This window comes from Diabrotica virgifera, chromosome 9 (genome assembly GCF_917563875.1).
Source record: "Diabrotica virgifera virgifera chromosome 9, PGI_DIABVI_V3a".
Lineage (NCBI taxonomy): Eukaryota > Metazoa > Arthropoda > Insecta > Coleoptera > Chrysomelidae > Diabrotica > Diabrotica virgifera.
Window position 1 is genome coordinate 145,677,406 of NC_065451.1, and position 15,042 is coordinate 145,692,447.

At 32.8% G+C, this 15,042-nt stretch overlaps 1 protein-coding gene across 1 annotated transcript; it reads left to right on the forward strand.

The window, feature by feature from the left end:
* Window positions 1-1,583: 1,583 nt before the first annotated feature.
* On the forward strand, window positions 1,584-2,513 carry LOC126891519 (uncharacterized). Its single transcript, XM_050660696.1, has one exon. It carries the CDS (start codon window positions 1,584-1,586, stop codon window positions 2,511-2,513), a length of 930 nt encoding a protein of 309 aa, XP_050516653.1.
* Window positions 2,514-15,042: the final 12,529 nt, after the last annotated feature.

Below are 15,042 nucleotides of genomic sequence, written 5' to 3' on the forward strand. Positions count from 1 at the left end.
TTTTGTTTTCAAAATTATAACCAAGTTGCGTCTTACACAAGAAAAGATAAATGTCATGGAGGTGTTTCGATTTACATAAAAGATTGTTTATTTTGTAAAAGTTTTTTTTAAATACTATGGCGGAAGAATTACATTTTGAATGTTGTTTTGTTACTTTTAGCTTAAAAGATGGTATGTGTTGTTTTATTAATATTTACAGAGCCCCTTCTGGCGATATCGAGATATTTGTAAACAAACTTTACTCTTGTCTAAATTATTGTTTTAAACATTTTAAAACTATTATTTTGTGCGGCGATTTTAATATAGATTATCTGAAAGACTCTAGGGAAAAAGTGCTATTTACTGATCTTATACAAAGTTTTAATTTAAAATGCAAAAATAAAGAACCTACACGAATTTTTACAGACAAAAATGGAAAAACTTCTAAAAGTAAATTAGATTATTTTCTTACAAATTGGCCACATCAATACAAAGAAACTACCAAAGACTTTGTTTTAGGTGATCATCTTGGTTTTTAAGTTTTATGCCTTATTTATTAATAGATGCTAAAACTGAAACAGGACAAGATAAAATAGGTCAAAACGTAACGTTTAGAAACCTTTCTTACTCGAATGTATTAAATTTACAAAGTAGTTTTTCCACTGAATATTTTAAAGAGGTTTACGAATGTCTCGATGACGTTAATTTGGCATTTGAAACATTTTTGAGGGTACTGACGTACCATATTGACATATCTTGTCCAATGACTAGTAAAATAATTCGCAATGAGCCTAAAAATAGTTGGGTAACAAATGATATAGTACAGGAGGGAAATGATTTGAGAAGTCTTTTTTGGCTATCAAATAACCTCCAAAATATAGATATGCATTTGAAATATAAAGAAAAAAGAAGCGCAATATGTCAAATTAATCGACGAAGCAAAAAAGAGTTTCTTTCAAAATAGTTTAGAATGTAAGAATACTATACAACAGAAGCAGAAGTTTATATGGCGCACGGTAAATAACAAAATAGGTAAGATGGTAAAACGTAATAATTGTGACAAAATCCAACTTGCTGATAAAATTATCACAAATAAATATGAGATGGCAAACGCTTTTGTAGAGCACCGTATAACGGGGTTAATCCGGACATGCGGGGTAATTCTGGACAACGCGTTTTCTCAGGTAAACGTGGCAACAGCGCCGAAAGCCTGCACTTGCGGGTGGCGTGATTTTCACAACTTTTCGCGAGAAATTCAGCCAGTTGGTTGATAACTGTTGGAAGGTCCGCGCTGGGCATTTTCACCTTTTGGCGCGCAAACAAAATTTCGTGGAAAAACCGTTAAAAAAATATAGCGGTCAAGCTTTCTGTGCTGCACTCATTTCCAAGTAATTAATGGTAATGTTTTTCACCTTAACAAAATGTTACATGGCTTGTTATTATTGACCCTTGAGGTTGTGTTTTTTGTTCTAGCCAAAAAAAAGTTATAAGTATATTTGTCAACCGGGGCCATTCTGGACAGGCATTTTTTGACTGTCCAGAATTGCCCCGTAGTCCAGAATAGCCCCTTACTAAAAGTTTTTTTTTAATTTTTCAGTGGAAAAATGGTTCGAGAGTACAAAAAGACTCATCACAGTCGCAACGGCCAAAACTATACGCCGTATAATAGCTACACCGAAACAAACATGCAGGACGCCCTAAGAGAGATTCAGTGTGGGAATTTAACTTACAGAGAGGCAGCAACAAGATATAAAGTTCCTCGATCTACTCTCTATTTAAGAGCTTCTAACAAGAATACGTTTAGTGTAGCAGGAAGGCCATGCGCTTTGACAATGGAGGAAGAAACCCTGATCATTGATCATTTGAAAACATTATCCGCCTGGGGTTTTCCTTTTGATCTGTTAGACTTACGCCTGCTGGTTAAGTCATTCCTGGATAAAATGGGGCGCGTCGAACGCAGATTCACAAACAACACTCCTGGCCCCGATTGGGGTTCAAACTTTTTAAAACGGCACAGAGGCAGAATCTCCAACCGCCTGTCAGCAAATATATCCACAAAACGAGCAAAAGTGAATAGGGAAAACTTAGATGTATTTTTTAATAATGCTAAAGATGTGTTTAAGGGCATAGATCCTTCCCTAATTCTCAACTATGATGAGACCAATTTAACTGATAATCCTGGTGCGAAAAAATTTATTTTTAAAAGAGGCTGCAAGTACCCGGAACGGGTAGTAAATTCAACAAAAACTGCAATTAGTTTAATGTTCGCTGGGACCGCAGATGGACAGCTTCTACCAGAATACACGGTTTATAAGGCAGACCATATGTGGGACAGTTGGACACAGGGAGGTCCGGTTGGAGCACGATACAACCGTTCGAAGAGTGGGTGGTTCGATGCCGCCTGCTTCGAGGACTGGTTCTTTACAATTGTTGTTCCATTTTTTAGAAAAAAGGAAGGAAAAAAGGTCTGTATGCTTGTTGCTTTATATTTTTTTATTTTTTTAAAACTGCGTCTTATTTCTTACAGATTATAGTTGGGGACAATTTGTCATCGCATTTCTCATCAGAGGTGCTGAAGAAGTGTCAAGAAATGGATATTGCTTTTGTATGTCTGCCCAGCAACTCCACCCACCTGATGCAGCCTCTGGATGTGGCATTTTACGCCCCTCTTAAAAAATATTGGAGGCAAATACTTACGCACTGGAAAAAAAAAGGGGGGCGAAAAATGGCATCTTTGTCTAAAGATGTATTTCCTAAGCTACTAAAACAACTTAGGAATAAACTAGACGAAAATCAATCGGCCTCGCAAAATCTAATTTCTGGTTTTCGCAAGACTGGCCTCTTTGCTTTTAATCCATCCGAACCAAAGGAAAGATTACCGCCTGAGCAAAACGAGACTGGTTCGCCAGCTCGTATAATTTCGGAAGCTGTCGTAGATATGCTCAAAGAAATGCGCTACGATTCCGCTTCACAGGACCAGCAAAAACAGAGGAGAAAAAAAAATCGCCGTAGAACCTGGCAAAAGCGTATCAGCTGAAGACATTACGCCGGTATCTTCAAAGTTCAAAAACGAAAAAAATTCGCTAAACCAAAAAACCCAGCCAAAAAAGCAAAAGTTATGATGCCACCATCCACTGATGAAGAATCGGACAGTTCATTCAAACCCGATGAAGGTGGCGAAAGTCCGGAGAGTTTTGGCAGTGATCTACCAAATTTTTCACAATATCAAAATAGACCAGAGCAGCATGTATCAGACAGCAGCGACGACGAAATTCCATTAATAAATTTTAAAGAAAACATAGAGCCGAAAATTTTTTCCGTAAATGACTGGGTGATTGTTGAATACACAAGAAAGAGTATTCCGTGTCACTTTATTGGAAAAATTGTTGGCTTTTGGGACACCTATGATACCCCTTATGAGGTGGAGTTCCTAAAAAAATCCACTAAATCTGACTCTTTTATTAAATCCTCAGAAGAAGATAAAGATAATGTTGGAGATGATGTGATTAAAAAAAACTGAGAAAACCGAAAACAACTGGAACAGGAAAAAGACTGTTTTATAATTTTCCTGACGACGATTTTATCAGCCTTTAATTGGCAATAATTTCTTTTTTAGTTTTTTAGCAAGTTTTGTATTAGGTATTAAAGTATTATTTTTTACACGTTAGGTAACCCAAGTTCCTATTAGTTTTAAACATTGTTTAAATAATGTTTTTGACTTAGTTACCAATGTTTGTATTATTATTATTAGGATACTTATGTATTTTTTCTGAAATAAACACTGTTTTTTATTTGAAAAAATATGTTTCGTTTATAAAAATATATATATAAAAAAAAATTATTTGTCCAGAGAAGCCCCGTAAGAGAATTAACTTTAATAGTAGCGTTATTTCCATACTGTCTAGAATATCCCCGCTTTATGGGGTTATTCTGGACAGCCCTTTAAAATTAAAAAACCCCTCCCCCAAGAGAGGAGGGTAAACTTTCTTTTATAAAATTTAAAGCTTGTATAGAGACCTATCAAAATTATATTATTGGTAAAAGCTAGTTTCAACAGTTGTCAAAATATAGCTAAAAAACTGAAAAAATCGTCCGGAATAACCCCGGTATATTATTACTACTTGCCCTAAAAATAAAATCAGATATTTTTTAAGATTCCAATTTTGATCATTACACTACACAACATGTAGATAAATCATTTTATTTTTTCCTGTAGATGAATGTGAAGTCAGAGAGGTTATTGGCTTCTTGAAAAATGTTACCTCAGTAGGTATTGATTGTATATCGACTAAATTGGTAAAGTGTATTAGTGAATATATAGCGAAACCACTTGCACACTTGATAAATTTATCAGTGGCTCAAGGTATCTTCCCACATAGTTTGAAGGTAGGAGTTGTAACTCCAATATTCAAGAGTGGAGATAATTCTGTTTTAGATAATTATAGGCCAGTTACGGTATCTACTGTTTTGGGTAAAGTTTTTGAGAAATGTGTATACAAAAGAATGTATAGCTTCCTTAATAAATACAATATATTATGTTCTAATCAACACGGATTTCTGCATGGAAGATCAACAGAGGGTGCTACTGCTGAATTACTCAGTTTCATTCACAATGCACTGGATCGGGGTGATTTTGTGGGTGCACTTTTCTTTGATCTTTCAAAGGCATTTGATACTATAAACGTAAGAGTTGCTATAGAGAAGTTAAAAAATATTGGTTTTCGGGGTCAGTTCTCATTATGGCTGTCATCATATTTACATTCTAGGAAAATTCTCGTTAAACGTAATGACTATCGATCATATTATGGTGATGTTGATATTGGGGTTCCTCAGGGTTCAATACTGGGACCTTTAATATTCATATACTATGTTAATGATATGCCCAAATATGTCAGATCAAATAACATATTTATGTATGCAGATGACACAACTATTGCTACATCTGCTTCAAGTGTTAAGGCAGACGTCTTACTAAATGTTATATCAGAAGACTTTACAGGATGGTGTAAAAAGAATGCTTTGGTTGTTAATGCTAAAAAGACCACTAGCATGCAATTCTACTATAGATCTAACTCAAGTCATCAGTTCTCTATCAAAGTAAATGATAGCATGGTTCATTCGACAACTACTACTAAACTTTTGGGTTTGTATCTAGATAGTAATATGAGCTGGGAATCTCAAATTAATCACGTTTGCAAGAAAATAAATAGTAGCTACTACGCAATTTTACAATTAAAAAGTTTTTTTACAATTGAACAGTTATTGAATATTTATTATGCAATTGTGTATTCTCACTTGGCCTGTAATATAAATCTTTGGGGTAGTGCTGTGGGTGCTACAAGAGTATTTGTCTCTCAGAAAAGGATAATTAGATTAATTTTCAATTTGCCATACAGGTTTTCATGTCGACAATATTTTAAAAAATATAACATTTTAACAGTACCTTCTATTTATATTTTTAAGTGTATACTGTATGTAAAATCTAATATAACTACGTTTCATTCAAACTCTTATTATCATCAGTACCCCACTAGACAAAATGACTTTATAAGACTACCATAACATAATACTGGACGATACGAAAAATCCCAGTATTATATGGGTATAAGACTTTTCAATCATCTTCCCAATGGTATTAGATCTGAAATATACCGAAATAAATTTCGAGGCAAACTAAAATCGTACCTATTGCAAAATTGTTTCTATAGTGTAAGCGAATATATGGGTGATGTAAATAATTAATTCTATGTACTGTTTGTATTTTATCTTATAATAATTTTTAAGTGATATTTTATATATGCATATATTTGTATTTTAAACTGACGTATCCTATATCATGTAAATGATCTTGCAGGACAAATAAAGTATTCTATTCTATTCTATGTATCATATATAAGAAATATATTATGTTCGGATTATCCGCGCTTTTCAATTATCCGTGCCACGTCCGCTACCGGTTCTACTGTATATATTCATTTATTTTTGTGTATGACAAAACCACTGCTTGTTCTCTAGTTAAAGTTGGTTACGGCATTGGAGTAGGTTAATGTTGAAGATGTGGAATAAGTGGTTGGTGTTGATAATGGTTTGGTGATTGCTGTATGAGTTAAATTGCTATCCATTTTTAATTTTTGTTTTCTTCATTGACGGAATTGTCTAGAGCAGCTCCTGACTTAAGGTAATTAAGCTGGTTTGTCGGCGTTTTTAGTTTACATAAAAATATATTTTCTGTTTGGTTAGTTTTCAACAATATCCTTTAAATGGTCTGATATGGCCGAAATGAAAATTGTACTTACAATTTCTCTTCTGTATTTAGTAACAACTTTAAAACATAGATTTATTTAAGATCTTCCTTTTTTCTATTTGTCGTAATACTTCTTTGTCCAATCCATTTTGTGTTGTTTTTGGTTTTTTCAGTTGCAGAATGCTTTTGTTCACTGTTTCGATTATAAGGTTATTCAAATCATTAATATCATTGGAGTTTATCTGCTGCATGTTAACTGTATTTAATGCATGCATTAGCTTTTTATTAAATTCACTATTTCTTATTTCTTCAGATGTCCATTTGTATCTTTTTCATGTATGATTTTTCTTTCCAGTTTTTTGTATAATATTAGTTTTGTTCTTAACATTAATGTTCTTAACGCAAATTGAAGAATAATTCAGAAAAATACAGAGAGGTTGATAAGAACATAAAGCAAATAATAAAGAAGGCCAAAGAATCATGGATTAAAGAACAATGTGTAGAAATGGAAGACTATGAAAGAAAGTATGACACATTCAATATACATAAAAAAGTAAAAATCATTTTTTAATAATATTGTGGCTTATTTCCCATTCTAAATAGTTAAAATTGTAAAAATGCCACAAGAAAATAGCTTCAGAACAACATAAAGTAAAAGAACTTACAGGAACCCAAAGAAGACATCAAATAAGTTTGCTTAAGGACAAAGACGGAAATATTATTGTAGACTTAACAGAAAAAATTAATAGATGGAGTGAATACATAAGAGAATTGTTTGAGGACAACAGAAATAACATTGACAAGGTAAATGGTGAAACGGGACCTGAAATCCTAAAATGTGAAGTAGAAATGGCACTTAGAAATTCCAAAACTGGAAAGGCAAATGGACCCGATGAGGTTCCTACTGAATTACTAAAGCTATTGAATGATGAATCAATAGGTATAATATTGCACTTATTTAACACAGTATACAATACTGGTATTATACCTCAAGAGTGGCTGCTGTCTACATTCGTTACACTGCCAAAGAAATCCAATGCAAAAGAATGTTCAGAACATCGAACAATATCTTTAATGAGCCATCTACTAAAGATATTTCTAAAAATCATCCACAACCGAGTTTATCAAAAGTTGGAGTCAGATATTAGTAATACACAGATGGGGTTCAGAAAAGGACTAGGTACTCGAGAAGCTCTCTTCGGTTTGAATGTTCTTACACAAAGATGCCTAGACGTTAATCAAGAAGTACATGCTTGTTTTATCGATTTTGAAAAAGCGTTTGACAGAGTACGCCACGATAGGCTAAGAGACATTCTTGAAAGAAAAGACATAGATAATAAAGATCTCCGAATAATTCTCAACTTATATTGGAATCAGAAAGCTAACATCAAAATAGAAAATGAGATATCAAAAGCAATAGAAATACGTAGAGGAGTAAGACAGGGATGCATTTTGTCACCACTGCTATTTAATGTATATAGTGAAAGCATCTGTCAGGAAGCCCTTTTGCAAGCAAATGAAGGAATCGTAATCAATGGAGAGGTTGTAAATAATATTCGATACGCAGACGACACTGTACTAGTTGCAAGAACAGTAGAAGAATTACAACGATTACTTACAAACATAAATATTGCTTGCAACAATTATGGCATAAACATTAATATCAAAAAAAACCAAGTATATGGTCTTCAGTAAAATCATGACACAACCAGCACATATTAGTATAAACGGCATTCAAATTGAAAAAGTATCAAGTTATAAATACTTGGGAACTTTAATAAACGAAACTGGAGACCAAAACAATGAAATAAAAAGACGTATCGAAATTGCCAGGGCCACCTTCATAAAGATGAGAAAATTCTTCTGCAACAGATATATAAGCATCCCTCTACGATTAAGAATGCTAAGTGGCTACGTATTTAACACGCTATTATACGGTGTAGAGGCCTGGACTCTCAAACAGAACAACATAAAAAATATTGAAAGTTTCGAGATGTGGTGCTACCGTCGAATGCTGAAGATAAGTTGGGTTGAAAGAATCACAAATCTTGAAGTAATACGAAGGATAGGAAGAGACCCAGAAATTTTATTAACGATAAAACGAAGAAAACTCGAGTATTTGGGTCACCTGATGAGAGGTCATAAATACGCATTACTTCAAAATATAATGCAAGGAAAAATAGAAGGAAAACGGAATCCAGGCCGTAGAAGAATGTCGTGGATGCGGAATTTGAGAGAGTGGTTTGGCTGCACCACTAATGAACTTTTTAGGTCAGCTGTAAACAAAGTCAGGGTAGCCTTGATGATTTCCAATCTCCGATAGGAGTGGCACAAGAAGAAGAAGTTTTGTTCTTATTAGTCCATGGTCGCTTCCTAGGTCAAACTGATTTAATACCGATACGTCTTCTACTAGGTTTCTCGTTTTCGAAAAAAAAAAATGGAAAAGATAGAAAGATAGAAAAAAATTGAATTTTTTCTATCTTCGAAGTAAATGTGTAAACTGTCAAGTTTGAACAAAAAATATTGGAAGGTGTTAAAACAATGATCTAAAACCATTTAAGAACATTTGTAATAAAACACTCTTGTATGTCTGTAAGGAGGAATATGTTATTTAAGAGTTTGAAGTTAAATATTCGTATTTTGTGCTACGGTTTCTCCAGTTGCTGTGTGAACAATCCTTGATGAAACATCCTGCATAATAATAATATTAATAAACCTGCAATATTGGTAAATCAACATTCTTTAAAATAATACTTTTCTAGGTACCACACCATCACAAAAAGTGCAACCACTCGTTGAACCAGATGCAAATACCCAAAATGGTGAATTCTGACTTTTCTCGGAAATGCAAGAGTTGGCCACAGAACGCGGTGAAATGATATGGAGAGAAACGGCCAGATGTATTAAATTTGAAGAGATTGTCGAAGACGGTGGAAACCGATGGTCTAAACTAAACCACGTGTGGCTTCTTTTTTCCCTACACTCTGCATTTGAATTAAGAAGACTACTGGTCAATGGAAGTGTCATGTTCGACATACATGCTTTATCGTTGTACAAAGTTATTGATTTAGTGTTGGTTGATCTGGGTGAAATTTACAACTTGTCAGTCGATGACAAATTTATCGTAAAGAAGGTTTTGCTGGCAAACTATTATTACAAACTAAGTCGTATTACAAACTTGTTTTTTAATTTTGGGTGTTAACTAACAAAAACACGTTTTAATTCGGTGCAGAAATTTATGCATACTTTTAAGTGAGGTTCAGGGCCGGTGTTCATTGGCCACTTTCTTTTTTATACACTTTCCCAGTCATGTTTTAAAAATTTATTAAAGGTATTCATAATCACAATGCCGCTTTGCATTACATTAGAATTAAATATTTATTTTTTGGTAATAAATAGCACAAAAAATAGTTAACGTTACTGACTGCAAATTATTTTATCAAAATGTTAACATTAAATCTAAAATATCGGAGGATTTCGCATAATACTACGGTATTGCGCACTGTGTTAGAAAACGTTCAAACCAACCATTAAGGTCGCACTGTATAGCGCCATTAATGACCTTAAATATTTTGACCGATTTAGAATGCATATTTTTTAAAAATATGCACTGATCTACCGATTTAAAAAAATTAAAATTTTTCAAATGTTCGTAAATTATTTTCTTTTAATAATAACTCCAACAATACTATTTAGATACATGTAAAATACGATAGAGAACGAAATTTGAGTTTTTCTATTAGCAAATATTTTACTTGTCTTTTTATTTGTGTATGAATCAAAATAATCAAGAGAGAAACGTTTAAGGTCCGGTTTCACCAACAATAAATAAATCAGTGAATTTATTCCTGAAATAAAATTTATTAGACGTTTATATTTTTATTTTGTTTCAATATAATTTTAATAATTTAAGGTTAAACTGACCAATTTACTTTCTTATAAATATTAACAGCGTTATTAACTTGCCAATTTATTCGAAGAGTAAATATTTATTTAATAAACAAAATAGGTCTTATTTGACGTTAGTAAAATGGAGAAATGTCATTTTATTGTCATATACCCAAAATGGTGAATTCCGACTTTTCTCGGAAATGCAAGAGTTGGCCATAGAACGCGGTGAAATGATATGGAGAGAAACGGCCAGATGTATTAAATTTGAAGAGAATGTCGAAGGCGGTGGAAACCGATGGTCAAAACCACGTGTGGCTTCTTTTTTCCCTACACTCTGCATTTGAATTAAGAAGACTACTGGTCAATGGAAGTGTCATGTTCGACATGAATGCTTTATCGTTGTACAAGATTATTGATTTGGTGTTGGTTGATCTGGGTGAAATTTACAACTTGTCAGTCGATGACAAATTTATCGTAAAGAAGGTTTTGCTGGCAAACTATTATTACAAACTAACTCGTATTACAAACTTGTTTTTTATTTTTGGGTGTTAACTAACAAAAACACGTTTTAATTCGGTGCAGAAATTTATGCATACTTTAAGTGAGGTTCAGGGCCGGTGTCCAATGGCCACTTTCTTTTTTATACACTTTCCTAGTTATGTTTTAAAACTTTATAAAAGGTATTCGTAATCAGAATGCCTGTTTGCATTACATTAGAATTAAATATTTATTTTTTGGTAATAAATAGCACAAAAAATAGTTAACGTTACTGACTGCAAATTTTTTATCAAAATGTTAACATTGAATCTAAAATATTGGAGGATTTCGCATAATACTGCGGTATTGCGCACTGTGTTAGAAAACGTTCAAACCAACCATTAAGGTCGCACTGTATAGCGCCATTAATGACCTTAAATATTTTGACCGATTTAGAATGCATATTTTTAAAAAATATGCACTGATCTACCGATTTAAAAAAATTAAAATTTTTCAAATGTTCGTAAATTATTTTCTTTTAATAATAACTCCAACAATACTACATAGAGACACGTAAAAAATGATAGAGAACGAAATTTGAGTTTTCTATTAACACATATTTTACTTGTCTTTTTATTTGTATGAATCAAAATAATCAACAGAGAAACGTTTAAGGTCCGGTTTCACCAACAACAAATAAATCAGTGAACAGTTATTCCTGAAATAAAATTTATTAGTCGTTTATATTTTTATTTTGTTTCAATATAATTTTAATAATTTAAGGTTAAACTGACCAATTTACTTTCTTATAAATATTAACAGCGTTATTAACTTGCCAATTTATTCGAAGAGTAAATATTTATTTAATAAACAAAATAGGTCTTATTTGACGCTAGTAAAATGGAGAAATGTCATTTTATTGTCATATACCCAAATGGTGAATTCCGACTTTTCTAGGAAATGCAAGAGTTGGCCATAGAACGCGGTGAAATGATATGGAGAGAAACGGCCAGATGTATTAAATTTGAAGAGATTGTCGAAGGCGGTGGAAACCGATGGTCAAAACCACGTGTGGCTTCTTTTTCCCTATCTATCTATCTAATCAGCCCTAAACATCCATCCTTGGATATAGGCCTCCTCTTCCTTCTTCCATGCCTCTCTATCTTGGGCAATTTGCATCCATTTTGACCCAGTGTGTTTCTTCAGGTCATCTGACCATCGCATCTGTGGCCTTCCCCTTTTTCGTTTGTGGTTCCATGGTCTCCAATGTATTACCATCTTAGTCCATCTTTCATCCTTCTGCCGTAGCTTGTGTCCGGCGAACTTCCATTTAAGCTTTGCTACTTGGGTAGAGACGTCTTTCACTTTTGTTTTGTTACGGATCCATTCGTTTCTTTTCCTGTCTGATAATTTAATGTTCAGCATTTGTCTTTCCATGGCTCTTTCTGTCTATGCTATTATTTCCATATTCTCTTTTGTAAACGTCCATGTCTGAGAGCCATATATTAAAACAGGTAGTATACATTGATTGAAGACTCTTTTTCCCTACACTCTTCATTTGAATTAAGAAGACTACTGGTCAATGGAAGTGTCATGTTCGACATGAATGCTTTATCGTTGTACAAGGTAATTGATTTGGTGTTGGTTGATATGGGTGAAATTTACAACTTGTCAGTCGATGACAAATTTATCGTAAAGAAGGTTTTGCTGGCAAACTATTATTACAAACTAACTCGTATTACAAACTTGTTTTTTAATTTTGGGTGTTAACTAACAAAAACACGTTTAAATTCGGTGCAGAAATTTATGCATACTTTAAGTGAGGTTCAGGGCCGGTGTCCAATGGCCACTTTCTTTTTTATACACTTTTTTAGTTATGTTTTAAAACTTTATAAAGGGTATTCGTAATCAGAATGCCGCTTTGCATTACATTAGAATTAAATATTTATTTTTTGGTAACAAATAGCACAAAAAATAGTTAACGTTACTGACTGCAAATTTTTTACCAAATGTTAACATTACATCTAAAATATCGGAGGATTTCGCATAATACTGCGGTATTGCGCACTGTGTAAGAAAACGTTCAAACCAACCATTAAGGTCGCACTGTATAGCGCCATTAATGACCTTAAATATTTTGACCGATTTAGAATGCATATTTTTAAAAAATATGCACTGATTTACCGATTTAAAAAAATTAAAATTTTTCAAATGTTCGTAAATTATTTTCTTTTAATAATAACTCCAACAATACTACATAGATACACGTAAAAAATGATAGAGAACGAAATTTGAGTTTTCTATTAGCAAATATTTTACTTGTCTTTTTATTTGTGTATGAATCAAAATAATCAAGAGAGAAACGTTTAAGGTCCGGTTTCACCAACAACAAATAAATCAGTGAATAGTTACTCCTGAAATAAAATTTATTAGACGTTTATATTTTTATTTTGTTTCAATATAATTTTAATAATTTAAGGTTAAACTGACCAATTTACTTTCTTATAAATATTAACAGCGTTATTAACTTGGCCAATTTATTCGAAGAGTAAATATTTATTTAATAAACAAAATAGGTCTTATTTGACGTTAGTAAAACGGAGAAATGTCATTTTATTGTCATATACCCAAAATGGTGAATTCCGACTTTTGTCGGAAATGCAAGAGTTGGCCATAGAACGCGGTGAAATGATATGGAGAGAAACGGCCAGATGTATTAAATTTGAAGAGAATGTCGAAGACGGTGGAAACCGATGGTCAAAACCACGTGTGGCTTCTTTTTTCCCTACACTCTGCATTTTTTTGGACAAAATTTTGGAGTATAGTATCGTGGGCTTACTGCAAAAATCCGTTAAGTCCATGTCTGGTCATTTTTCGGGTTTGTTCATAGAGAGTATTAGAAAGAGAGAAATTATCGACTGGTAAAACCCGTTTAGTGAAAGCACTTATCTAAACGTTAATACTAATAGTGACCAACATATACTAACTACCTTATAACACAATTTTATACAAGCAATATACTTGGAAGTTGCTTTAAATGGATCTTACTTTTATTATTTCTTATAATAAAAAAAATGACTTCTACTAAAATCCTTTATGTTTATTTAAAAGGTTTACATTGTAAAATAGTAGCGATCTAGAATGCAAAAGCTACTACAAAAATCAGTTAAGAGCACATAGCCGATATTGCATAAATATATTTTAACAAAATGATGGAATGCAATACAGCTAAAAACCGTTAAGGCATTTTAAACGATTTCTGCTGTTGATCACAATGTTTTTCGGGGAATACCTTATGCAGCAAAAATGCCATCAGTAGACCTAACTTGTTTTGGCAGACTATTTTGTGTTAAATATTCATTGTAACGAATAAACCTCACAGGTTTATTCTTTTTGACAAACCAGCTTAATTATCTTAAGTCAGGAGCTTCTCTAGACAATTCCGTCAATGAAAAAAACAAAAATTAAAAATGGATAGCAATTTAACTCGTACAGCAATCACCAAACCATTATCAACACAGTCCACATCTTCAACATTAACCTACTCCAATGCCGTAACCAACTTTAACTTCATATCTATAGAACAAGCAGTGGTTTTGTCATACACAAAAATAAATGAATATATACAGTAGAACCGGTAGCGGACGTGGCACGGATAATTGAAAAGCGCGGATAATCCGAACATAATATATTTCTTATATATGATACATAGAATAGAATATAATACTTTATTTGTGCTGCAAGATCATTTACATGATATAGGATACGTCAGTTTAAAATACAAATATATGCATATATAAAATATCACTTAAAAATTATTATAAGATAAAATACAAACAGTACATAGATTTTTATTTTGTTTCAATATAATTTTAATAATTTAAGGTTAAACTGACCAATTTACTTTCGTATAAATATTAACAGCATTATTAACCTGCCAATTTATTCGAAGAGTAAATATTTATTTAATAAACAAAATAGGTCTTATTTGACGTTAGTAATATGTAGAAATGTCATTTTATTGTCATATACCCAAAATGGTGAATTCCGACTTTTCTCGGAAATGCAAGAGTTGGCCATAGAACGCGGTGAAACGATATGGAGAGAAACGGCCAGATGTATTAAATTTGAAGAGAATGTCGAAGGCGGTGGAAACCGATGGTCAAAACCACGTGTGGCTTCTTTTTTCCCTACACTCTGCATTTGAATTAAGAAGACTACTGGTCAATGGAAGTGTCATGTTCGACATGAATGCTTTATCGTTGTACAAGGTTATTGATTTGGTGTTGGTTGATCTGGGTGAAATTTACAACTTGTCAGTCGATGACAAATTTATCGTAAAGAAGGTTTTGCTGGCAAACTATTATTACAAACTAACTCGTATTACAAACTTGTTTTTTAATTTTGGGTGTTAACTAACAAAAACACGTTTAAATTCGGTGCAGAAATTT

Bases quoted from the DNA above. Each gene is read 5' to 3' on its own strand.
- LOC126891519 (XM_050660696.1), top strand. From the start codon at position 1,584: ATGGTTCGAGAGTACAAAAAGACTCATCACAGTCGCAACGGCCAAAAC.